Source organism: Nilaparvata lugens, unplaced genomic scaffold, assembly GCF_014356525.2.
Source record: "Nilaparvata lugens isolate BPH unplaced genomic scaffold, ASM1435652v1 scaffold3880, whole genome shotgun sequence".
Classification (NCBI taxonomy): Eukaryota; Metazoa; Arthropoda; class Insecta; order Hemiptera; family Delphacidae; genus Nilaparvata; species Nilaparvata lugens.
The window spans coordinates 1-27,442 of NW_024090490.1; the positions used below are offsets into that span (position 1 = coordinate 1).

A 27,442-nucleotide genomic window follows, 5' to 3' on the forward strand; every position below is an offset into this window, starting at 1 on the left:
CTATCGTTTATCTACTGCCATTATAACGTGCTCACTATAGTAGAATCAATCATTCTTAATGTAAATGTAATGTCATCTGGCATCAATACTAATCTAGTTAAATCAATTATTTTTAATGCAAATGTAATAATGTCATTTGTAATTTGTCATTTGAGATGCTACTTGAAGCTGGGCCAGTGGCAGGAGAGCCTGCAGGGCATCAACGAGCAGTCGATCCCAGCTGTTCTTCAGTACTACGCCGCATCCACCGAGCATGACAACTCGTGGTACAAGGCGTGGCACGCCTGGGCATACATCAACTTCGAAACCGTCCTCTTCTACAAGCACCAGCATCAGGCCATAGGAGAGCCGCCCACCCCACGTGCCGCCGCCCCTCTGGTAAACAACTAGTTCACAGTTGATTCAATTATTGGATATATCTGTGCATTTTTCATTGTTTACTACTCTCGTAGTTCACAGTTGATTAAATTATTGGATTTATCGGTGAATTTTATATTGTCTACTAGTTTAGTTGATTTAATTATTGGATAGATCGGTGCATTTTGCACTGATTAGTAGTTTACAGTTGATTCAATTATTGTATTCATTGGTGGATTTGGCATGGTTTACTATTTTAAATTGGATTTATCGGTTAATTTTTAATTTAATTTCAACACAATTTCGAGAAGAAACGGATGTTACATTCGTGAGATGATGATGCCTTTCATTGGAAAAAATGTGACAGATTGAGTTGAAATTAAGTGATCCTTTTCAATTGCGATTCCTGTTCGTTTCAGCTTATTCATCAATTATTGATTCAATTATATACAATTCATCAAAATGATTGAGGGAGGAACAACAGGTACAGCCCAGAACTGTTCCTCTCTTGAATTTTGATTCATATACTAGTCTGAAAGTAGGTAATGTTTCTTTTACTTTAAATATATGTGTTCAATTTTCAGTGCTAACACTCACAAAAGAAATTTTGAATTTAAATAAATTCAAAACCAAATTAAATTGCATCACTTAGCTCAACTCACTAAGCACTTGAAATTGTAAAATATTGAGTTTGAGTTACATTGAAAATATTCAGTTTCGTCTTGACACCGGGGTCACTCATTTAAGGGACAATTTTATGCTTACTAGATTGGTATATTAATCAGTGTTATGAAGAGATCACATGATACGCGTACAGTAAACGATCCTAATTTACAAGTATAGATATGGATAAGATTCTTCGGATGAAGATTCTAGAATAAATTTTTGAATCTTAACTCATTTCATATGAAGTGTATTTTTCTTCTCTTTTCGAGCTACCAAATTTAGAGGCATGTAAATATAATTTATGGTGTCTTATGCTATCAGTAAACATTATGTTGATTTATAGTAGTCTATTGTTATTTCATAGCAGTTGACTTGATACATGAAAAAATTGAAGATTTGTGAATTCTTTAAGGGCCGGTTTCCGAGCTCGGGATTTAGCTAAGTTCTAGACTTTAACTGGCTTTAAACTCTGGAGTCAGAAAATTGGCTTTCCGAGTCAGAGCGTTAACGTAGTTGAGGACTTAAATAGACTCTGGAGTTTAGAGATCATGTTAGAACCTGGAGTTTATAATTTCGCTTTTTGAGTGAAGGGCTTATAAGTCCAGGACTTGAATTAGATTCTCGCCTCTTTCCGAGTCAAGGATTTATCAAAAATCGTTAAGTACAGGACTTGAAACAGCGTGATTTTAAACCCTCGACTGGGATAGGGTTTAAATTCAAGTTCTAGACTTAACTGAGCAAATACAATTCAGTTATTGTTTTGGATAGATAAAAAGCCAAATAGATGTCATGGAATACCTAAATTATTTGGATTAGTCCATCTAAATTCATAATTTATAGTTTGCAAGTTCATTTTGGAATATAATTTTATCAGAATTATGTGTAAAAACCTAACCTCATTTTACGACTCTGACATAACCTAAAAATGTTCAAGCGAAATAATACAAGGATTGCCTGGAATTTATATTCCAATCTGAATGTTATTAATCAATGTCATATTCAACATATTAATAATAATAAATTATTTCTCCAGTTTTTTTTTCAAAACTAATACGTTTTCAAACTAAATAGTCTAATGAAATTTTTATTCCAAAATCACTGGTTAGGATCAATGATCAATAATAACATAACGTAAAATGAAATGTTTATTCATTCACCTTTCAAAGGTTTTGCTTTGAATAGGCCTAAAAAGAAATCGAAACGTATTTTTACAAAATAGTTTGGAGAGCATGCTCATTTCAATTGTCCCGCTGTAATCAGCTGTTTCCGTTTTGCTATAATGCCAACAATACAACAGTAAAATATTGTGAATTTCCCTCATGTTCACTGCGTTAAAGTCCTGGACTCAAATAAGTCGAGAACTTGATAGACTCCGGAGCTTAGAAGATAAAATCGTGACTCAGAAAGTCAATTTAGACCCGAGAGCTTATTTCAGTCCTGGACTTATAGATCCCGAGCTCGGAAACCGGCCCTAAATGAGTTTGGTTCTGGATCTCGTTCTCCATACGATTCTTTTCGTCGATTGTTGCTCATAGAAACATCAGGTGATGGGTAACCCTTTATTTAATCTGTATTTAACATGGAAGCAACGACAGCATTGATTATACATTGTAATCTGTGCAGTCAAGCCCAGTTTCAATTTGAAGAGACTGTGGATCTACTTCCCAAATCAAGAGTTGGCGAGGTTTCTGGATTCAACAATGAAGTCTTTTGTTGGATCTCGTTCCCCACGCTACATGTTCTCTTATGAATATTTGTAGTTCCTAAGGATTGTAGTTTAGTATTTTTGTTCAAACGTCCCTCCAATGAATTAATATGATGATTATTTTCGATCCGAGCTCTTATTCTTAAATTATTGTGAAATCCACTTGAGTAGCCTAAGTGCCAGTTTTCTATAAACAAAGAAGCAATAAAATAATTGTCTAAGGATTGTAACTGGAACTCACTTGACCAGTTTTATTTCAATAAGACAGTCGAATAAATTTCCCATCTGAAAAATTGTAAGGTTTCTAAATTTAAAAATGTCATTTTTGTTTCATATCTTTCCCCTTGATACAAACGATTCCAAACTAAGATTGTGATGAAACACCCGTTTATTTTTCATATAATTAAATTCAGGGACAAATGATGACACTGTATCTCATACTGTATTGATATTTTACTTTCATTTCAACGAATCCTGCTATTTGTGAATTAATGAAAAATGAATCAGCTATGAAATAAACCGAGTGAGTGTTTTCAACATCGTAATAAGGATGGACGTTCAAACTGCTTTGCTCATGCATTTTAATCAGAGCGGTTAATATCAATGAGATTTCTTCTTCCTAAATCAAGGAGTATCGGCAAGGTTTCTGAATTCAACACTTAAGTACTGTGTTGGATCTCGTTCCCCTTGCTACAATTTTCATCCCTATCAAAGGATTCTTATATTCAATTTATATTAGATTTTATCAGATCTTATTTTTTATGCAGATGAAACAAATTTGTAATACTGTTTTTAGAGATTGTTAATGTTTGTACTGTATTATACTTTTATCTTCCTTAATATTTAATTATTATTCTTCTCATGATTGTTCTACTTTAATAAGCAATAGTATAGTTTGAAATATACGTTTGTTGCTGGAAGTATTCACTGCACTGATAATATATCGTTATCCGAGCAGTCATGCCTAGTTCTCTTCAAAGAGGCTGGGTGCAGACTTCCCAAATCAAGCCACGGCGAGGTTTCTGAATTCAACTATTGAGTCCTGAGTTGGATCTCGTTCCCCTTGCTTCATTTTCATAAAAACAATACTTTACTCATTTCACAATTTAGAAAATCACATGAATTTTTCATACAATAAGAATGATGCTCATAATTTGTTCAATGCTGGCCACTAACGGTAGGACATACGTCTGTGAAGTTGGCCCGGATGATGTCAGCCCTCTCAATGGAAATGTTATAAATCGTTAGTTTAGGTTTGTTTTGACAAATTTGACTTTTGTTTAGGTTTCTGAATACAAAATTTGGAAGTTTCAAATTCTCCGGGCCAACTTCACACCAGCTCGGAAATTTTCATAAAATTAGTTGAAAATATTCTAGATCCTTAGTTTAGGTTTGTTTTGACAAATTTGACGTTTGTTTAGGTTTCTGAATACAAAATTACAGGGGGATTACATTTGAAAAAACCCCTGCATCCGCTCACAGGAAAATTACAGCCAATAAGTTGATGGATCAAGGGGATGTAGAGCCACCTCATCTATTTCATTCTTATGTTTTGAGAAAAGCCTAGCAGGAGCAACGAGATAAAAGCCCTATAAATACTCCCAGGGGTTGATACATCAATTAGCCTGGATCCAATGAAACATTCTGAACCCTATGCTGGAATCATCCATGACATAGGATTAGACAAAGTCTTCGTCCACTATTCAACTCCAGCACAGATGTTGATGTACAAATCATTTACAAAAAGCACCTATGTTGTCCTTTTACTGGATGCTACAGGCTCAATAGTAAAAAATTAGACGACCAAATGGGCTGTCAGGTCACTCGTTTCCATATGAGATGGTGTTAAATGCTGGTGGATATCAAATACCAGTGAATCAAATGATATCCGAGAAACAAGACTCGAATACAATCCTCTTTTGGATCAACGAATGGAAAAGGAGAGGGGCTCCTTGCCCTCGAGAGGTGAACATTGACAACTCTGTAGCACTGAAAAGTGCGGTTGCGAGATCATTTGGCCGATCATCTGATACACATGACTATTTGGAAAAAAGCTTTTCTTTTTTTATCAAAGAGAGATAATTTCTCCCACCTTGTTATATCAGATTTGATGTAGCACACTTTCTGAATGCTGCCAGAAATTGGAAAATTTGGTTAAGTGGAGAGAGAAAACGCTTGAGAGAATTTTATTTGGGATGTATTGGTATCATAATAAGAACAGCTGGTTTGGCCCTGATATATTCAGTTGCAGAATACTGTGCTCCAGTATGGATGAACAGTGCTCACACCAAGCAGATATATACAGCTTTGAACTCAACTATGAGGATGATCTCAGGCACTGTCAAGTGAACTCCTAGAGAGTGGCTCCCTGTATTGAGTAATATTCCACCACCACAACTGAGACGTTATAAAGCTCTTAAAAACTTGTTTGCCGAAATAAATAAAAATCAGACCCTACCCAACCATGAAGACCTTAAAAATATGCCAAGACAGCGGCTTAAATCCAGGAATGCTCCATGCAATTCCGTGGACTCCAACTTTGACTTACCCAATGCCTGGAGATGGCATAATTTTGCTGAGAATGGGAGTGCCTGGAATTTGGACCCAACCATAAGACCAGCAGGATTTGAACTGCCACGAAGAACATGGACTCGGTTGAACCGAATGCGCACTGGCCATGGAAGATGTGGAGGTCTGATGTATAAATGGGGCTTTGCTGACTCTGCTGTATGTGAGTGTGGCGCTGAGAAACCGTGACGAGGTGCATCAAGCAACACCAAATTTCATCCAATGGCTTGACGCACTGAATTTAACTGTGTGACTTTTACTTTGTAAATAAAATGATGTGATGTGCTTTATCTCATACGATATAATAATAATAATAACCACCTCTTTAGAGGTTTTGTGGAAGTTCTCATTCATACATTGACGCTGGCATTTTCTCCAAATGAGAGTGAAGTTTCCAATGAGGATGGAGACGAGCTCATACCAGTTCAAGAAAGTCTTGAATTTTTGATATGTAGAATCAGAGGGATTCAAATATTTGAATTCAATGAAATTGAGAGTACACATGAAGATGAGGAAGATATTGTTTGTGATGAAGTCGAAACAAGTAACTCATCAATTGGTCTTTGGATGAGAAGAATCTACGGACTAGTAGAGGAAAGAATTTCTCTTGAAAATGATGGCAGATTAAACGCCTATTACAGTCCTGATTTCGGGAATAAAATGGAAAAAATAGTAAATGATTTTCCTTTGTGGAGTGCAGTAATGCAGTCGCCTCATCTCACAGCATCCTCAGCCCCAGTGGAGTGTGATTTTGAGATTTGAAGAGACGAGCTCTTGACGGGTCAGCAAAACCCATGAGGCTTGACTGATTTGTGGCAACCCACATCAAGCATATAGAAGGCTCATGCAAAATTGCAGGAGCACCAAGGAAAATGACCTTGAGAGAAGAAAGTAACACAGCACAAAATTAAGAGAAAGAAAATCGTACAGACAAATATTTCCTCGCAAACAATCAACACCCCATCATTATAGAGGAAGAAGAATTGGAGAAAATGAGTGGAGTTGTATTAGAGAAAATACTGGTTGAGGAAGAAATGGATGAAGCTGAGAAATTACTGGTTGAGGGAGAAACAGTTGAAGCTGAGTTACAAGAAGTAGGTGAACAAAAATTAAAAACTCCAAATTTGGTATTCAGAAATTATGGCTAATGACTTTCTTGCTAGATTATTAAATCCATCACAGTACTTTGATGATGTGTATTCTGAGTGAAACATTAATTTTGTTTGTGGACAGCCAAGCAACCAGTACATCACCAAGTTCACGGTGCCGGCGGTGGAGGGCTTCTTCCGGTCGATCGCCCTGTCGCACGGCAGCTCGCTGCAGGACACCCTCCGTCTGCTGACTCTCTGGTTCGACTACGGCCAGTGGCCCGAGGTCTACGACGCCATTGTTGAGGGCATTCGCAGTATTGAGATCGACACTTGGCTGCAGGTCAGATTTGCTTCTTTTCGAAAAACTGCTACTCTATTAATATGCCCAGTTATGTTCTCGCTTGCTTGTTGCAGTAATCTGTTATTATTTCCGATATCATGTTAATATTTCAGATAACATTCAATTTTTCAGACATCATGTTATTGGAACTGACTAAAACCCAATCTCTTCGATGTTTTGAGCGTCGAGCGATCATATTGTGTTTAAGTAACTTGACTTGCAAGTATCTCAAAATCAAGTTTATACTTTGAAAGTTGAAGCTTTCTATATTTAATTTGAATGATTCTTGTAAATGTCAGTTGAAAGCAATGATAGGATATTTTTGATAATTCTGATAACTCCTATTAACATTTTACATTACTCCCATTTTACATTTTTCTATAAAAATATAAAATAATGTGAATGTTGATTTCACTAAAATGAAGTGAACTTGGAACTAAGGCTCTTGACCGACAACTCTTTGCTTTTACAGCCGCTTATTCAAGTGACACACGGCATAGACGCTTTTCATTCTCTTAAAACAGTTTAATTAATTCAAATAACATTCCAGAAACCATTTATTTTACTAGATATTGCAATAATCATGGCATATCACTCGCTCAACTGGCAAATGTAATCCATTTATCCTAAACATTATGTATTAATATTGGAATTCAATTTTTCAGTAATAGTCAGTTTTTGCGAAAATAGTCTTGAAGAATTTTCATATAACACTACTCTATTTTTTGCTTATAAATATGAGAAGGCGTGCCAAAATGTATACAAGAACGAATATATAAATCTTTATGTCATTTCAAGTTTTAACTTACCAAATCTGTATCATTGGAAAAATATGGAAGAATAGCAGCGCTGATTAAGCATTGTAATCAGAGCAGTCAAGCCTAGTTTCTTTCAAAAGAGACTGTGGTGAAGTATTCCTAGATCAAAATTTGGCAAGGTTTCTGAATTCAACAATGAAGTTTTGTGTTGGATCTCGTTCCCCTTGCTACATTTCTCCAAACAAATATTTTGTAGATTTTATTTTTTCTTCAAGTTACTGTAAAAACGTTTGTCTTGTTTCTTTCCATATCATTCATTTCAGTATAAATATATTATTTGATACTTATAATAATTTGATATTATTTTAGACTTGATAATGGCATTATATAGCCGACACATGTCGTGACTAAATAATACTCAGATTTCTACTTTTATTTATATTCAAAAGTAGCCCTAAAGAAAAAATACTATTTATATTCAAAAGTAGCCCTAAAGAAAAAATACTGTTTGATACTATATGACAATACATTCTAATTACTTATATTCTAGTCGCCTTTCTGTGTGATAATTGAATATGATCATGAGACATTTATTACGAATAATAATGTGGCTTATAATGTAGTGAGGTCCACATTATGATGACAGTATTTGGTTAACATTGGTGTTACTATCCTTGTCTATCATTCGACAAAGCAGATAGCGCTATCCTTTCCTAGCTCTCCTAGCTTTCTTAGTTGTAATTTTTTTAACAATGTGGAAATATAATCAATTAACAAAATATTCAATCTCAATTATAAAAATCTATTATTTAATCATTCAAAATATATCTTATTGACGAATAAAATATAAATGATTATTTCAAGCAAGAATGAACAGTAAATATCACATCAGATATACCGGTATCAGCTATCTCAATAGAAGACTGTTTCAAGGCAGAAAATCGGCAACATTGTTGTCCTATCTTTCTTCACTGCCACTGTCGTGGACCTCATTATAGATCTCCAATAATTTGTGCTAATGATGAACTAGTTACTTTACTGTACTTATCAACTTCAATTATTGTTGTTATTTCTATTTTATATATTAATTTTTTATGTGCAATTTGAATGTAGAAATCCGATTATCTATACCAAATATGGAATGTGCTGTTTTGTGTAGGTGATTCCGCAGCTGATAGCCCGCATCGACACGCCGCGTGCGTTGGTTGGCCGCCTGATCCATCACCTGCTGATGGACATAGGCAAGCATCACCCGCAGGCGCTCGTCTACCCACTAACTGTCGCCAGCAAGTCCAACAGTCTGCCGCGCCGCAATGCCGCCAACAAAATTCTCAAATCCATCTGCGAACACAGCCAACTGCTCGTGCAACAGGCTATGATGGTGTGTATTCATTTATCCACCATTTTCAAGTAAATTACTAATGTCATATTTTGATTTTTAGTTTGATAATTTTATTCATTCTTCCATTCATTAATGGAGCTTAAAAGAAGTTTTATGTGAAGTGATTATTAAGATGAGAAACGGGAGGAGTAAACTGGATTACTCGTTGAATGAATATTATGCAATATACAATTCTAATTAAACGTAGATGAAATACTATTCTGAATAACAGATTTTTGTGTCACATCAGATGAAATTCATCCAGGCCTCAAAGTTGAAAAAAACTTGAAGCACAACAAAAAATATTATAAATTTAGGTCTCATCCCTGAGAAAACTCGCTGAAGGACATTAAAATGATAATTATTATTCATCCTTGGAAAACAGCTGATAATAATTATTTCGTCGTCTGTTGATGATGGAAGTGAGTGAGCGAGTTCATGTGTGTGGGACTGTGTCAAAATTATGACTCAGCTGTTGAACTTTTGTAATCATTCAATCAGGTACTTAGTGCCGGTTGCAAAAAAGCCGGGTAATTTTCAATCCTGATTAATTCCAGTAGATCCATCTTTTTGAAATGGTCTTCTCTGATTTGGTTCACGTGAAATTAATCAGGATTAAAATTTAACCGGCTTTTGTGCAACTGAGCCTTTGTGAGGAAATTTTTGCATTCCTCTGGGAATTAATCTCAATTTACTGTGATTAGATAGAACATTTCTGTATGAACTATGAATGTTATTATGATTTCTTCTTTCGTAATAAATTTTTTATGCTTTTGTACTCCAAAGCGAAGCTCGTTGGCCGATATTCAACTATTAATTTACCTGAGTATTTCAGTCTATTCTATTGAACCAAATGTACTCCATTGAAAAAGAAACAAACCGAATGACTGTTTAAGGGAAAAATAAAAGTAATTTAGATTTTTCTTTAAGATAATTTTAAAGGTAAGCTTTCAAGCAACTTAATTGTATTCTCTTCATTTCTTACTTTTCTCAGTAAAGTACTTGCCATACTACGGTCTTTTTTGAAAATTTATGTTGAAAAATGATTGAATGTTTGTACAGGTAAGCGATGAACTGATTCGCGTTGCAATCTTGTGGCATGAGTTGTGGCACGAAGGCCTCGAAGAAGCAAGTCGGCTCTACTTTGGAGAGCGCAATGTGAAGGGCATGTTCGATACTCTCGAGCCTCTGCATGCGATGCTCGAAAGAGGACCTCAAACTCTCAAAGAAACTTCATTCAATCAGGTGAGTCTCAATACTGAATTCATCCTTGATCGTATATAGCCAATAATCGTTGACAAATTGCAAAATACTACTTGATTCAATACTCATGTATATATGTCAGTACTGTTCTTCTGTATTCAATTTCCAGTTGAATTAAGATTAATGTGGCAAATAATCTATCCTCATTACAATTTAGTATAAAGATATATTTTAATCATACAAAAGTTCAAAATTCAATGCCTATTCAATTCAAATTCATACACACACACACATTAATACATTTAGAATCACAAAGCAAGACAAAATAAATTCAGCATCACCATAGAATACAACCTTGAAATAATATCACAATCCTAACCGTAATATTTTTTTTTTAATTCGAGCTACTCTGAGAATGAAAGTGTTTTATGTGAAAAAAATGAATAAAAACAATGCCCGGTGACAGAGTAAGGAAATTGCCCGCCTGGTTGACCACGTCCTGACTACCTAATCTAATAGGGACCCAAGGTAATAATTATTGTATGTATAAACATTTTGGAATCTCCATTGGTACAAAGATTTTCCATTTCGGATTAGTACTTTAGTAAATATGAATTAAAAAAATGGTGTCAAAATTTAGAATAATCCTCTAATATATATTTTTCTAAGTTAGGTTTATCTCTCCTATTCTGAAATTCTAAAACCATTTGCAAGGGATTCAAATTCTCTTTTACATCATGATCTCTCAAAGTGACATAACTTGGTCGCCAATCCAACCTTTTTTATAAACATCATTCTACACAACCAAATTTTAAAACCAATTTGGGTGTATGGGATCCAACTCTGGGGATGTGCCTGTAGAAATAACATCATTTTGATACAGAGATTCCAAAATAAAGTATAAAGGAATATAGTCAAGGCTCCTTGGTACATCAGAAAGAGTGACTTGCATAAAGATATACGCATTTCATTTTTGACCTGTGAGATGATAAGCCGATTTGACTTATGCCATGCGGCATGAGTCGAGACTCCATCATGATGTCAACCCTGAGGCAAGCCGACTACCACAAAATGAAGATCTTACCAAGAGAAGGAATCTTTCTGAACTAGTTAAAAATCAATTTAGTGATAGTGTTTTCAGACTTTAAAATTTTTACTGCTCTCATAATCTCACAACTACTTTGGTCATCAATGGATAAACGAAAGTTTTATAGTTTTTCATACTGTACGATGTATAGTGAAATAAAAATTGATGTTTAGTCTCTGATACTTGTTTAAATGATGGCAATCAACATGAAAAATGCTCTCTTCAAATATTCTCAAACAAATAAACCGTCATTAGATTGTTTAGCTGTCTTGTTGAAAGCCAGAGCTGAGATTGATGAGCCAGACTGAATTGATGAAGATGGCCACCTTATGTAGTGATAATAGTACTTGTCTAGAGATATTGCTAGATTTGATTCTATTTTTTCTTCTTTTTTCTCTCTGAATGATCAACATTTTTGTTCATTCCCTCAATCCCTCGGAATGGAAATTGATTCCACTCATATGGGAACGCTAAACTTTGTTTTGGTACCCTCCGCATGTAATGACTACTTGAGAACAAGGATTGGTTGGTTGATGATTGCAGGCGTACGGTAGAGACCTGGTGGAGGCGGTGGAGTGGTGCCACCGGTACAAGGGCTCGGGCAACGTGCGCGACTTGAACCAGCGTGGGACCTCTACTACCACGTGTTCCGGCGCATCTCCCGCCAGCTGCCACAGCTGACCAGCCTCGAGCTGCAGTACGTCAGTCCCAAGCTGCTGGTGAGCCGCGACCTCGAGCTGGCTGTGCCTGGCTCCTACTGCCCCGGTCAGCCCACTGTGCGCATCGCACACATTCAGAGCTCACTGCAGGTCATCACCTCCAAGCAGCGCCCGAGAAAGCTATGTATCAAAGGTCAGACACTTCTATTCAACCTAAATTAATAAGTCCTCATTAATATTTTTTTCATTATTTATAAGACATATTTTCTATTGTCCTAATGATTAATGATTATGATTCATAATATTACGTTAGTGTAATATCGGACAGCCAACTTTGAAGAGGCTCTGTGACATTGAAGTTCCCAATATGATTAAATGTGAATAATGTTGATATCTCATATTTTTTGATAATTACATTCAGATAGCTTTATTGATCTTTATAATCATTCAATATTATATTAATCGATTAAGATTTGAATCAAATTCTATTAATTAAATTGTATCGACTTGATTGATTGAATTTACTGTTTATACCCTATTCAGCGCTAGATTTAAATATCATGTTTTCATTATGATATGGGGTCTCATTTAAATTGTTCACCCGTTAATATTAAATACTAATGTAATTCTAAAATAATTTTAATGTCTTTGCGGATATGATGTGTTTATTTGTTTTTCCATAAATTCCATTCCTTAACAGATACATATTGGTAAGGAATAATAATTCTTCTAAGCAGGTAAGCTTGTGATAAAACTGATTTGATTCAAAACAAAAATAAATTAGTTGACAAGTCACTGCAATAAATTGTATAAGACATTTTACAAAATTATGATCTCTAGTATTCAATCTTCAATACTTCCAATCTCATTACTTAGCAGTACTTAAAATGTACGCTAGTCAAACGATTAAAAATGTGTATTACTATGTCGAATTTGAAGAACTGGGCAATCTTGTTGATTCATTCATAAATTGATAATTTTCTCAATATCCAACGAATTGTAGATTTTAAGAGTCTCAGGTAGTAAGCGAAATCGTTATTTATTTATTACGTTAGCACAAATAATACAATGATCGGAAAAGAAAAAACAGGCTATTGCCAAAAACTTTTTCAATTTCCTAATTTAGTTTCAAATTGTCCAAATATTATACATAGGTTATGTCCATTTCAATTTTCTACACCAAATCACAATCTGAGAATATAGATTAGGGGTACGCGCCACCTTAGTCCTCCGACACACCCAGAACCTGACAGGAGTGGACAGCGACTATCTCATCCATCGACACCGTACGCCAGCGACAGGGAAAGACTGTTTTGAAAGAGTCTCGAATTGGCGTGTGCGTTAGGCGCCAAAACCGGACACTTTTACATCCGTACAGAAACGACAAAGTCAGACACATCAAATCTCTGACACTTCAAAAACAAGACAGTCAGGTTATACTTCTTGGACGGACTGTACTACGCAGAGCTGACTGGTTTTCAAACAATGGTATTGTTCTGATGAATCCCCACATGTAGGCTATTCTTAACAAGACCATTGACAATTTATTTCTGAAACCTATCACTCTTTTCTATCCCTCTTCGTAGTAATATCAGTCGATGATCTTGTAACTGTATAATTCCTATTTATCAGTCCTATATATATTTTATAAGTCCTATATATCATTCCTATTTTGTGCAGTTGTCTCTCTTTTCTGCAGTTATTTGGAGCTTAAATAATAGAACTATTAGTAAATTTCTTGACACAAAACAAAAATAACTTCACTTAATAGGTCAATTGTCAAGATTAGTGAGTACACTGAAACTTCTCTATAATTCGTAGTTTTGTCATCAAAAACACTGTAATTAGTATTCCCATAAAGATAAATACACTAATATGCCATAGTAACTGATAACTCCAGTAATGAGTTCATCGAAAATTATGCTACAGTAACTAATAACTCCAGTGATGAGGAGACCGAAAATCACATCAACTGATGAAGTGAATTGGAAAAAAGGGTGTTGTGATTTATCATTAGTAAGCTGGAATATTAATTGCATGCAATTACCACAATTTACCCATTTATTCATAACAGCTAATGCTGATTGTTAATTATTTACCCATACGGAGTGAACTTTAAAGTTCTATGGATTCACATATAATAATATAACTAGAGACACCCTTGGTTGAAGAACTCGCTCTTGAACAGTTGTATTGATCTCTGAAATCTTTTACAAGTATGTCAAATTAATATTTAACAATATTTTCTAATATTCATTCATAGAGGCTATATTATGAATTAATTATGGCAAAGATGGGATCAGTATCAATGATATAATTTTCTCGTATTTTGTTTTATCAGCCTCGATATTGCAGAGCTTGATATAATATTCGTCACCCTCCAAAATTCGTATTAAATGCTTGGTCCCGTAAGCTACAAATTATATAGGTTCTACTGTGTTGAATGTAGTCTAGGCCTAATGGAGGGTTAATTACTCGAACATTGAGAATTTTGAATATAATAAAATTATTCAGTATTGTTTTTCATTTTGAATGTCATTTTCAATACTGGAAGATATACAGTTATCATTTCCCAAAATAGCGGGAAAATGTTATTTTTTCATGATAATATTTTGATGATTGATTTTTCTACGTTTCAACGACGGGATTTGCTTTTGTCTGTATATGTATGTTGGCATGTTTGTAAATTAGCTTTTGATGATTACAGCTTGGCAATGCTCTCGGTTTTATTTATAACAGGTAATATTGTCATCGTCAATACACGCCAATCAGTCATTGGATGTTTTTCCGATGTCCGAAGGGCTAATTGAAGTGACATATTGACAATGAGATCTGTTTATAAATGCTGTACGAGGTCTACTGTTCACAGAACTACTAGCTACAAGTATTCAACTGCAGAAGTCGGAAATAGACATTTCATTTTACTCATGGAAGACACCCACCCTTATCTATCTACTTCACGTCTATGAAGATAACAATATCAAAGAAACAGAGTTGAAAGTACAAAGACATAGAGATGGAAATTTAGAAGTGAATGAATTGCTATAATTCAATTACTCAGGTATATTAAAACTGACTACTTTAGCATTTACCTGATTAATATTACCGCAATCATTATGTTTTAAATTCAAATTTGCGTTGCGTTGCTGTCACTCGGCTGCTCTCTGCACCATTTTCTCGAATCATGCAATAACTTCAAAAAAATGACGTCAACAAACTTGGTGACTCAACACATCTGTCTCGTTTTCAACTGACAATGGCAAACTCTTTCGATCAGCTGTTTTCAACTGACGATGAAAAACTCTCTTGATCAACTGTTTTTAACTGACGACGGAAAACTCTCTCAGTCAGCTGCTACTCGGTTGATGAATATTATTACCGTACCTAATCATTTTTAAGTTCCCTCAGTGAGTTATCCTAAACATGAGTCCTAATCCAAATGATGATTCTCGTATCACAAACTCTATATTTCAAACTTAATCAAAATCGTTAGAGCCGTTTTCGATTTCCATCAGACATACAAACAACTAACAAACAGAAATTGAATACGATGATAAATACGTCTATAGTAACATCCATATGGGAACGTCTGTTATAGTAGACTGCACAAAACTAATCCGATGTTAGTTGGAAGAGCTGAGTACCTCCTCACCCCTTACCATAAACTTTGCCAATTCTTCAGGTGTACTGTATTATGAAAATATCAATATCAATTTTTACTTATAATCAGCTGCCTAGGGGGCCTAGGCCCCCCTCAAGGATCAGATAAATAATGAAAATGCGGGTCTATCTACACGAATCCTCAGAGTCTCATAATGATTTAATACTTTTCTTTATCAGCAGTAGTATAATTCCTTCTACAGTATCAACAATGTAGCAAAATTGCCTCGAAAGTATGGGTAGAGAGTAATAATAATATATTTTTCTCTGTGGTATAATTTGAATACAGAATGGGTACACTTATTGATCAGAGCACAATAAGTGAGTTATTGAATAAATTTCAATGTGAGAATTAACAAGTTGCAAGATGTCACAGTGAAAGCAAAAGAAAGGGCACAATCAGACAATCAAAAATGTATGTAAAGGGTTGTTGAGAATTAAGGAAACAGCTTGATGTATCTTCAGCTTTCTAACTGGAAGTTATTTTCCAATTAGAATATGATCCACAATGAAATTGTTGAAATTGTCATTGTAAAAGAAAAATTTATCTTTTTCCATGATTTTTAAGAAATCTGTTTCAGTGTATTCCTACTCTAGGGCTCTCTGTAGACCCATATTTCTAATAAATATTCCATGATTGAATTAAATAACTAATAATGTATATGTTTGTATTGATACTTCAACCACATTTGTATAAAATTGGAAAAAATGAAGCATATAATAACATCTTCTAATGTAACATTTATGGGGAAAAACCCAGGTCCCTCTATCCTTGGGGGTATATTCCTCCCCCCCCAATACCCCTTGGTTTTTACCCCCCCCCCTTTAGCAGTTTGGTGAAATGGCACCACTGAAGTTGAATGAAATCAACTTGGTAATTGTATGGCAAGATTACGATACATATGAGCTCTACTTAGAAATGGATTGTGAAACAAGATAATTGTACTGGAATGTAATAAACTGTGATATTTTCATGATTATATAAAAGCAATTTAGCCATTCATTTCAATCATTGAGAGAAAAACCAATAAGATGCTCATATTATCTTCTCAAATCTTAATACATTAACAATACACTACCGGTAATTCACGTGTAAATAATACTGATGTGGTCGATTTCAATGAACATTAAATGAAATGTTTGTTTTCTTCTAAATGTCTATACTTGAGCATTCTGTTAATTTCGAACAGAGATCACTTTTACGGAGTTTTCTCAGATGATGCAGCAATCACTGAGGAATATCCAACACATAACTCAATAATCCAGGAGAGAGTCATCTAAAATTAAAACTATTAGTGCAATATTGCTAAATTATTAGTGTTTTTCAATAAATTATTAATCCTATAAATGTCTCTTAATTAAATGATAAGTTATGGAGTTCCAAATATTATAATATTTTTCGCATTCCCATTTTTCTTTTTTTTATATTTGAATCGCTTCATTTGGGTCACTCGTTGTTTAGTCGAATATAGTATTTAATAGTATTATTCAGGTATATCTATCACATAAATCTCTCTCAGCAGCTACTATATAAACGCTTAAAATAGGTTGCTAGGGAACGATAATGATAAGAATATGTGATGAATAATCTATCCTGTTCTAGGCGAGCAATATTTCTGTATCACAGATATCCAAAAACTTCAACACTAAAATGTGAATATCTTTGAAACGGTTTGATATATTTATGAGCGATTTCCACCATTCATTGTCTCTTGAAATTCTTTATTATTCGAATCTTGTATTAAAACCTTCCCATAGAAAATTTTTGATTCAATGTGGCGGAACGAAGATGGCAGACCAAAATTATTTTGAAGCTACCTATAGAATTTTTTCAATTTGAATAGAATCCCAGTGGAGCCCACTGTTATATTATCTTTGGAAAAGGAACATTAAGCTGTTTTCCTATTAATATTACGCTGTAGGCCTACGTGAATCCATAGGACTTCATAGGTTTCTCCGTATGGTTAAATGATTCAGAATCAGAATTCAAATTTTGTTAAATCAATAATACCAACGACATAGCAACTGCCATCACAATTTGTATCATTAATATTACGCGTATGCTACTGAAGGATAATAGTCAGGCAGACCACAGGAGCAAGTTATTTTGTCTCATGCAGTACTTTCAATGTTACTTTTATATCCTGAAAAAGGACGAAGAAGTGAGTAAAATATTTTGTTGTTCAACGAACTTGACCTGTAAAAAGGTTCGAAGAGTGCGTGTTCAAAATTTGAAGCTGATCGATCAACTCTTTCTAAAGTTATTGTAGTGCATTCAAACAAACAAGCAAACCCACAGACTGGCAACAACTTTGAACTTGAGTAAAAAGTAAGAACTTGCTAACGCTCGTTCAACAAATATTATTGAGAGAACAACGGGCGGTATTATCAAGTTGGGAGCACATAACTTGAAGGAGTAAAATTATTTCAGTGTAGGGGATTGTGTATTTCACAAGAGAGTGTGGTTCTGAGGGATATAGGCCTATAGTGAGAAAGTGAAGAAGTGAGGATTTAATTGAATTGCAGTTTTAGTTTTTTTTTGCACGGCCGGCCCTCTCTCACATTCAACCATTAACCCTCCAGTACGATGCTACATCAACTATATTATACAATCCTACTCGGTGGAATGGGGGAATTCACAATATTACAAGCAAGAGTTGATAGTAATGAATATTATTGACACAAAGAAATTTACAAATCTAGGCATGGGAAAGTCAAATTCAAGATAGGTTGTAGATAATTATGTCTGAAGCATTGTATGAAATAATAACAAAACCCTGAGGGTTTTGAAGAAAGGAGAGCATTAGCACACAACCGGGTAAGAGAGAGAGTTAGAGAGAGAGAGAGAGAGAGAGAGAGAGAGAGAGAATGAGAGAGGAAGCAATAGAACTAAATAAGGTTGAGATAAGAGACAATGTCACGCAGGAGTATTGTCCACACTTCTACAGTCACACTAAGTTCTAAAAAGAATATTTCAAAGAAAGTACAGTCTTCGCCAAAATTGAAACCAGTTTACTTCCAAGCTATTCTGTCAGCTTAACTCACATAAGCGTCAAAAGCTGATAGCGACAACCAGAGACTGTTTTCCAGGTAGAGAAATTAGTCATGGACTCGCCCCGCCAAAACAAGACACTTCTTTTTCAGCACAAGAACGACAAAAGTTGCCACCGCCAAAACAAGACTGATTTTCAGTGCTAGGATGGATGTGTCTGACTTTGACGGTGGTGTATCCTGACATCGTCCCAATAGCAGATATAGTGAGGTCCACTTTTTAATGGTAGTATTTTATGAACATTGGTGTTGCTATTCTTGTCTATAATTTTCTCAAAGTATTTCAATACATTGTTTAATAACTCGATTTTTTAAAAGCATTTCAATACATAAATCTATTAAAACAACATGTTAAATCCCACAATGAGAAGTGTAGTTCTATGGCTTCTACAAGTGACAGGGTGCATCACTCATGGTTGGATAGTTCAATAATAATATTATTATATTATTATTATTATTATTATTATTATTATTATTACAGTCGAACCTCTCTATAACGAACCTCCACTTAACGAAATCCTCTACACAACGAATTTCTACCTGGTCCCATGACATTTTACAGTTTTGACTGCTTATTTACCTCTATTTAACGAATTTCAGACCTCTCAACAACAAAGTTTTCTCTTCACTTCAACATACAAAGTGTAGTGTGTATAGGGGGTACGTTTATAGGAAGCAGACAGTCATTTTCAAGAAATTGTTTCAGCAGAAAGGTCAATAGACTGAAAATAATGGCAATTCAGGTAGGAAGAAGATAGGGTGGTAGACAGTCAATAGAGGTTGAAACACATGTCGGAAATTGAATGCAAGTTACTGGAAATAGAATTTCAAGGACTTGTCATTCGTAGACCAGGCAGGCGAACAACTGGACTTTCCCATTTTTGCTTTTGTCTTACATTTCAATTCTTAGAACTGACTATGATGATGATGACTGTGACGAACCTGAGGAGAAGAATCCGTCAGATCAAGATGTTCTAGAAGCTCTCAAAAATCAGGCAAGAATTAAAACTGTAAAATAGTGTACCAGACAACCTGTTCGACTGTTTGAATAGATGTGAGTCGTTTATTGAACATGATGTTTTATTCAAATGCAGAATTCAACTGAAAATTACTCACTTTTTCAATTAAACCATTAAAAAATAGGAAAGTTAGTTATTATAGTATTTATAGTGAGTTATTGACAAAATTACAGTATGTTATGTTCAATCTTATAGTAGTGTGAATTAGTAAAATAAATTTGATGAATGAAGTTGAAAAAATATTGCTACAGTCAGTAATTTTCACAATACTATAGAGTTGAACATAACATACTGTACTGAGTATGTAATTGATTAACACCACTTATAGTACAAATCAAGCTTTCTGGGATAAATTGGTTAGTTAACTTGATTATTACATTCTATGAATATTCAAAAAACATGTTTTTTTTATTTTAAGCAGCATGAATTTTTAAATTTCTGTATTAATAGAGGTATCCTACATACATTCGCGATGATATGTTTTATTTACATATTCGTTTATTTTACCTCCGTGATACGATAATACACGATCCATACGATCGCGGCAGTTTTCTTGACAGAACATCCTCTCAATAACGAATACCTCTCTGTAGCGATTTTTTTCTCGGGATAATCGAATTCGTTATATAGAGGTTCGACTGTATTATTATTATGTAAAAATATCAATTTGTCAGTCAAGTGAATTCAATTTCAATTTTATTTTTGCAGGAACACAAGGGGATACAAAATATTAACAATTTTACCGGAGGTCGAGGAGGTGGAACTCGACATCACATATAGGCTCGATGATGACGAGCAAGTGAGCAAGTAAGTAAAATTTTAAATATAAATAAAAATCTCAGTTCCCGTTTTTGAATTATTTCAAAATGGCATGAATGTTGAAACATGTTGTGATAAAATAATTCAAAAAAGGTACTGAGATTTTTATTTCTATTTATATTACAAGTAGCCCTAAACAGAAAAGAGACAAGTAAAACTTTATATTTTAGCTTAGAAAGTAATAAAAAATAATGCTTTTGGTTCAAGGAGTGGAAAGTCATTTGTAATAAAGTGAACTTGAATATGAGTCTTTCATTGGAGAATGTGCAAACTTGGAGAGAGTCTTTCAAAAACATATGTCTGTTTTGAAAAAGTTTCATAGAAATAAATTTATTTGTGAAGGATACGAGTGGGACAGTTTCATGCATGGTACAAGACTCTCGACTTTGAGCTGGTGACATTCTGACCAAGTTGTCGGGGTGACACTCAGACATCTAACCGACTTGGAGTCCTCACTCCAATCAATCAATCATCATCATCTTCTTCCTCTCTCCCTTATTATTCTTCTTCATCTTTCTTTCCCTCTTTCTCTTCATCATCCTCCATCTCTAGGTTGTGTGTCAGAGAGGACCAGGAGTCCTAACTCCGCCCTAATAAGGCAAATAATCAATCAATCTCTCCACCTCATTCTCCTTCTTCGTTCCCTCCTTCTTCTTCTTCTCCTCCTCCTCTTCTTCTTCTTTTTCTTCTTCTTCATCTTCATCTTGTTCCTGCTTTTGAATTCGATTGAAAAATTAGTTTTCTGATTTGTGAATTGAGAATCATTGTGGCAGTTTTCACCATGCAACATTTTTGCCAACAGAATTCAGTAAAGCAGAGCTCGGTTCTCTCGGATGGGATGAGATGGATGTTGAGGAGAGTACATGGAAGAGGAGGAGGAGGAGGAGGGGAGGAGGAGGAGGAGGAGGCGAAAGGGGACTACAAGCTGCATTATTGGAGGAGGCCTTCTCCTCCTCTCGGCCACTACTACATGGACCAGTGCTCCAACAAAAGGGGAAATGATTGATCCCGGTCAGTACTGTTTTCAATAAATATAATTCCAATAATTATGCACGTCATGGATTAACATTGGTATTGCTATCCTTGTCTATCATTTTCTCAAAGTATTTCAATACATTGTTTAATAACTCGATTTTTCAAAGGCATTTCAATACATAAATCTATTAGAACAACGTGTTAAATCCCACAATGAGAAGTGTAGTTCTATGGCTTCTTCAAGTGACAGGGTGTATTACTCATGGTTGGGTAGTTCAATAATATAATTATTATTGACCGAGCGAAGTGAGGTCTAAGATTCAAGGCGACGGTTTGGCATTTCTCTTAATGTTTAAATGTTTTCGCCCCACTTGGATGTAATGAGCTGGTTTACGTGCGTCATATGGAGGCCGAAAATGATTGTTTTCTGACCAGGCCGATAAAAGTTTTACGGCCCCAGGGCTGTAAAATAACCTTGAAGTCAGCTGATTCTGATTTGATGTGAACGTGTTTACAAATGATTTATGAAACGGAATCAGTTTATGCTTCTAGAATTGAATAAGAATTCTGCAATAAGATACTATCATTTTATTTGGATGTATAAAATACAGATAAGATATATATCATAAACTATTCAAATTCGATTTTCAGAGTAGGATAGAACTTCTAACCTAAACTTCCGAAGTCAACGACAACAAGCATTGTTGACATTGACATTCAGATTGGCCAAATTTCAAGTGTGCTAAAACAGCTGATCAAAAAACGTTTCATTATTTGTGTTTATTATTCAAGAATCAAAACATTTTCAATAATATCATCTTATTGTCATTTGGAAGTAAAAAGTATAAACTCAACCTCTTACATAATTGAACATAATCTTTTAGGTTATTTAGACAAATCAGAATAAAAAATAAAAATACTTGGACAATTTCCTGATATTCAGATTACCTCAGATTTGCTAGAGCTATGACCTTCCTGTTTTGCTTTCGGAAGTGCCTGATAAACAATTATTCTCGTATTTATATTGTTTATTTTTCTGTGTGGCGAAAAATAACGTTCTCACCATGGGCAAAAATGTTTTTCCGGCTCTCAATCTTTTCTAGTCCTCGGCCTACGGCCTCGGACTTGAAAACCGATTTCGAGCCGGAAAAGTCTCATTTTCGGCCCTCGGTGCGAAATTTACTATTATATGTTTATATGTTGCGCATTTACGGCGAAACGCGGTAATAGATTTTCATGAAATTTGACAGGCATGTTCCTTTTTACATTGCGCATCGACGTATATACAAGGTTTTTGGATTTTTTGCATTTCAAGGATAATATAAAAGGAAAAAGGAGCCTCCTTCATACGCCAATATTGGAGTAAAAATCAGACTATAGAATTATTCATCATAAATCAGCTGTCTAGTGGACTATAATACTACCCGTTCAAAAACATCGAACATCTTGAAAATGTATCTTTCCATCATCGTTGTAGACAGTTGCAGCCAGACCTGATAACAGCGCTCACACTCACATTCCGGGACGACACGGCACGGTACGATAGGACAGAAAGCTCTATGTTCATTTAGGATTTTTTCTAGACATTTTAAATTGATAAATTATTTATTAATTTTTGAGGAAACATAATAACAGGTCAATGTAACTTACTGAGCGCGAGGTCTACTGTTCACGGAACTAATAGTTGTTATTATTATATTATTATTATTATTTTTATTATTATGTAAAAATATCAATTTGTCAGTCAAGTGAATTCAATTTCGATTTTATTTTTGCAGGAACACAAGGGGATACAAAATATTAACAATTTTACCGGAGGTCGAGGAGGTGGAACTCGACCTCAAATATAGGCTCGATGATGACGAGCAAGTGAGCAAGTAAGTAAAACTTTGAATATAAATAAAAATCTCAGTACCCTTCTTCGAATTATTTGAAAATTGCAACATATTTTGACAAAATAATTCAAATAAGGGTACTGAGTTTTTTATTTCGTTTAATATTCGAACTTTCAACAATAGCTACAGTTTGAGTGCATATTAAACATACCGGCACTGCTCCTACTCGGTTTGGCATTGTGAAGCAATATAAGTCTGTCCATTCGAGTTGAAACTGTCTATAATATTAAATAAGACGTTAAATATTAATTAGCATCTGAATGTAAATGCATTCTCTATTAAATTCCATCTGTAGTTGAAACTGTCTAATTGGTTACACTGCTGATGTTTATTTATTGATCTGGTTGTTTTTACTTTCCTTGCCCTATTACCATAGGTAAGGAAGTATTGCTTTCCGAAGAAAATTAAGGTACCCCAATTTCTAAATTTCTATACGTTTCAAGGTCCCCTGAGTCCAAAAAAGTGGTTTTTGGGTATTGGTCTGTATGTGTGTGTGTGTGTGTGTGGTGTGTGTGTGTGTGTGTGTGTGTGTGTGTATGAGTGTGCGTCTGTGTACACGATATCTCATCTCCCAATTAACGGAATAACTTGAAATTTGAGACTAAGGTCCTTTCACTATAAGGTTCCGACACGAACAATTTCGATCAAATTCAATTCAAGATGGCGGCTAAAATGGCGAAAATGTTGTCAAAAACAGGGTTTTTCGTGATTTTCTCGGAAAGGGCTCCAACGATTTTGATCAAATTCATACCTAAAATAGTCATCGATAAACTGTATCACTGCCACAAGTCCCATATCTGTAAAAATTTCAGGAGCTCCGCCCATCAATGCAAAGTTCGATTTTAGATTCCCAATTATCAGCCTTCAGATACAATTTAAAAAAAAATCAAGTGGAGTAGTGGAGCATGAAAATCTCTACAATTAATGTTCAGTAACATTTTCACCTAAATTGAAAATAAGCTTTAAATTCGAGAAAATGTGATTATTCAATTGTAAATTATTGTTGATTCTATTAAATCAGTCACTATGAAGAGATAGCAGACCTCATGTTGTGTGTCTCCAGCGTTATTGCCCTGTCACCAGCTGGCTCAAATCTTTGAATAGTAGACTTGAGATGTGCGGGAACACTAGCGTCAGGTGATCATTTTCATAACGGCAAGGAAAGTTGTGTGAGTGCGCCACACCAGATTTTTTTTTTTAATTCAATTTCACTTTGACTTTAGAGGGTTTCTTATGGATTTTTTGTTTTAGGATTTATTTTATGTTTTTTTCATTGATATGAAATTTTCATTTTTCATTGGTATGACATCGCGGTCCGCACAAAACTAGATGGCGGTCCGGATCCGGTGACCACTGCTATAGAGGGTAGTTCAAAGTGTAACTCACTATACACCTCACTGGTGATTCAAAGGATTAGTTTTCAATGTTTCGCTACAATTTACATTACAAAGTACACAAATTAATCAACTTTGAAAATCATCACAAGTGTACCTACTACTCATTTTACAACACGTTAAATATTCATAGATATATTAGACACAGGCTCCAAAAATTATTGTATATTCCCAAAACGAGCCAGTGCTCGGCAAACGACGCATGTGTGCAGATGTCTGCTAGTTAATCGGCAAACAGCAAGACGAATAGCTCGCCGAACGCCGAACATTTGGTGCTTGCCAAATGACGCATGTCTGGAGCCGGCTGAACTTGAATCTCACTTGAGTAGAACATTTTAATTGGATATCCAGTAGTAGTGCAATTCAAATGAAACAGACAGCGTTGGTTAAATATGTTGTCCACTGAATGGAGATAGAATTAGTGTTATGTTTTGTTTATTGTTTTTACTTTCCTTGCCCTATTACCATAGGTAAGGAAAGTATTGCTTTCCGAAAAAATTAAGGTACCCCAATTTCTAAATTCTATACGTTTCAAGGTCCCCTGAGTCCAAAAAATCTGGTTTTTGGGTATTGGCTGTATGTGTGTGTGTGTGGTGTGTGTGTGTGTGTGTGTGTGTGTGTGTGTGTATGAGTGTATGTGCGTCTGTGTACACGATATCTCATCTCCCAATTAACGGAATGACTTGAAATTTGGAACTTAAGGTCCTTTTACTATAAGGATCCGACACGAACAATTTCGATCAAATGCAATTCAAGATGGCGGCTAAAATGGCGAAAATGTTGTCAAAAACAGGGTTTTTCGTGATTTTCTCGGAAACGGCTCCAACGATTTTGATCAAATTGATACCTAGAATAGTCATCGATAAGCTCTATCAACTGCCACAAGTCCCATATCTGTAAAAATTTCAGGAGCTCCGCCCCATCAATGCAGATAGATTCCCAATTATCAGGCTTCAGATACAATTGAAACAAAAAAAATCAAGTGGAGTAGATAGAGCATGAAAATCTCTACAATTAATGTTCAGTAACATTTTCACCTAAAATTGAAAATAAGCTTTAAATTCGAGAAAATGTGATTATTCAATTGCAAATTATTGTTGATTCTATTAAATCATTCACTATGAAGAGATAGCAGACCTCATGTGTGTCTCCAGCGTTATTGCCCTGTCACCAGCTGGCTCAAATCTTTGAATAGTAGACTTGAGATGCGCGGGAATACTAGCGTCAGGTGATCAATTTTCATAACGGTAAGGAAAGTTGTGTGAGTGCACCACACCAGATTTTTAGTGTTTGTCTTCGGTCTTGTCAGACCTGACAAAATGACATGACATTGACCTGACCTGAATCTAACCTGACTATATATTGGATCCCTTATTTCAATCAACTTATTTTGTCAACAATCATACCAAAGTTTCGAGAAATCCTCTAATTTAATTGCTAAACCAAATTTATCAACATGATGTTTATTTTTCCGTCCTTTTAGAATCTATAAGATTGAACGGAACTTGACAAACACATATGTTCATCACGTGTATGATGAGTTATGTTCAATCCAATAGAATCTATAAGGACAGAGAAATAAACATTTTGTTAATAATTGGTGTAAACGCAGCTCAAATATCTTTCATTAGAAAAATCATCACCTAATTAGTTATTGCTACTATTACAGCGGAGGAGCGAGGCATGTCGGGCCAAATTGCAAGACTGCAGATGTCAATTTATGATTTGAACCACCGACTGGAGCATTATTCCAGAAAAATGGAGCAGCTTGCTAAGGCAGCAGCTGTAACAAGGGCTGGCATTGACGAGGAAACATCATCAGAGATACCAGAGCTTCCTTTAAGAGACATGGAAGATTTCCAATCATTGGAAAGAGAAATGAAGAATGGGAGGAAAAAATCGTTTGTGAGTAGCTCCAGCAATAACTTGAATAATATTTTATAAAATGGATATAGTTTTCAATTTATCTATTCAATTAGTTATTCATTAATTCATTTATCACATTATATATACTGAATAAGTACACCAAATACGATATATGGTCTACAATCTTGATACATTATGATTGTGCTTTGTTATATCAAGTGTTTCGGAGGAGTACTATAAACTTTCATTTATAAAAAAGTTTCGCAATCTACCGATAAAATTTCCAATGAACAGAATGACTTGCTCATCAAATTTATAATTCTTGACATGTAGAGACATTATGATGAACTGAACTGATCATTCGCATTGCAAAATTAAATTAGATACGGTATTCAATAGAACTAGTCCAAAATTTTAAATTTTCAATTTATTTCGTTGAATTGAAAAATAAATGAACGTTTTCAACTTTAATGTTTATTGGAATTCTCAAACTTGGAAGGGATATTACTGATACATTGTCTTGTCAGACAATATAATATTATGTATTCAAGAAATATCAAATATCTCTCTCCATCCGCTATTATTCATTATTTGCATATCAGTTCCCCACAATATCATATTTGGCAATGTAAAAATTTATGAAATAAATGTAAAATATCAAGTGAATAAATAGTATTGTAGTTGTGTTTAATATTAGTATTCAGTTTAGTTATGTTATTTTTAGTCGAGTAGAGAGTTTGCATCGTTTACCTAGGCACAGAGCTGAATGTAGAAAATAAAATGTCTGAAGAAATAAACAAACGAATAATCAGTGGTAATAGAGCATATTTTGCAAATGTTAAAATAATTAAGTCCAAGCTGATACCACGTGACACTAAAATAAAACTCTATAAAACAGTAATCAGGCCAGCAGATACATATGGCAGCGAAGCATGGACATTCACTGTA

The 27,442-nt window shown here is 34.8% G+C and overlaps 1 protein-coding gene across 1 annotated transcript; it reads left to right on the forward strand.

The window, feature by feature from the left end:
- Positions 1 to 114: 114 nt before the first annotated feature.
- On the forward strand, positions 115 to 12,030 carry LOC120355649 (serine/threonine-protein kinase mTOR-like). Its single transcript, XM_039444257.1, has 5 exons — positions 115 to 378; positions 6,530 to 6,727; positions 8,645 to 8,866; positions 9,929 to 10,111; positions 11,700 to 12,030. Exons 1-5 carry the CDS (start codon positions 130 to 132, stop codon positions 11,835 to 11,837), a joined length of 990 nt encoding a protein of 329 aa, XP_039300191.1. The 5' UTR covers positions 115 to 129; the 3' UTR covers positions 11,838 to 12,030.
- Positions 12,031 to 27,442: the final 15,412 nt, after the last annotated feature.

Excerpts from the sequence above, each read along its gene's own strand:
- LOC120355649 (XM_039444257.1), top strand. The coding sequence starts at position 130 with ATGTCATTTGTAATTTGTCATTTGAGATGCTACTTGAAGCTGGGCCAG. Across the intron at positions 379-6,529 it reads CACGTGCCGCCGCCCCTCTG|CCAAGCAACCAGTACATCAC; the intron begins GTAAACAACTAG and ends GTTTGTGGACAG. Across the intron at positions 10,112-11,699 it reads AAGAAACTTCATTCAATCAG|GCGTACGGTAGAGACCTGGT; the intron begins GTGAGTCTCAAT and ends TGATGATTGCAG.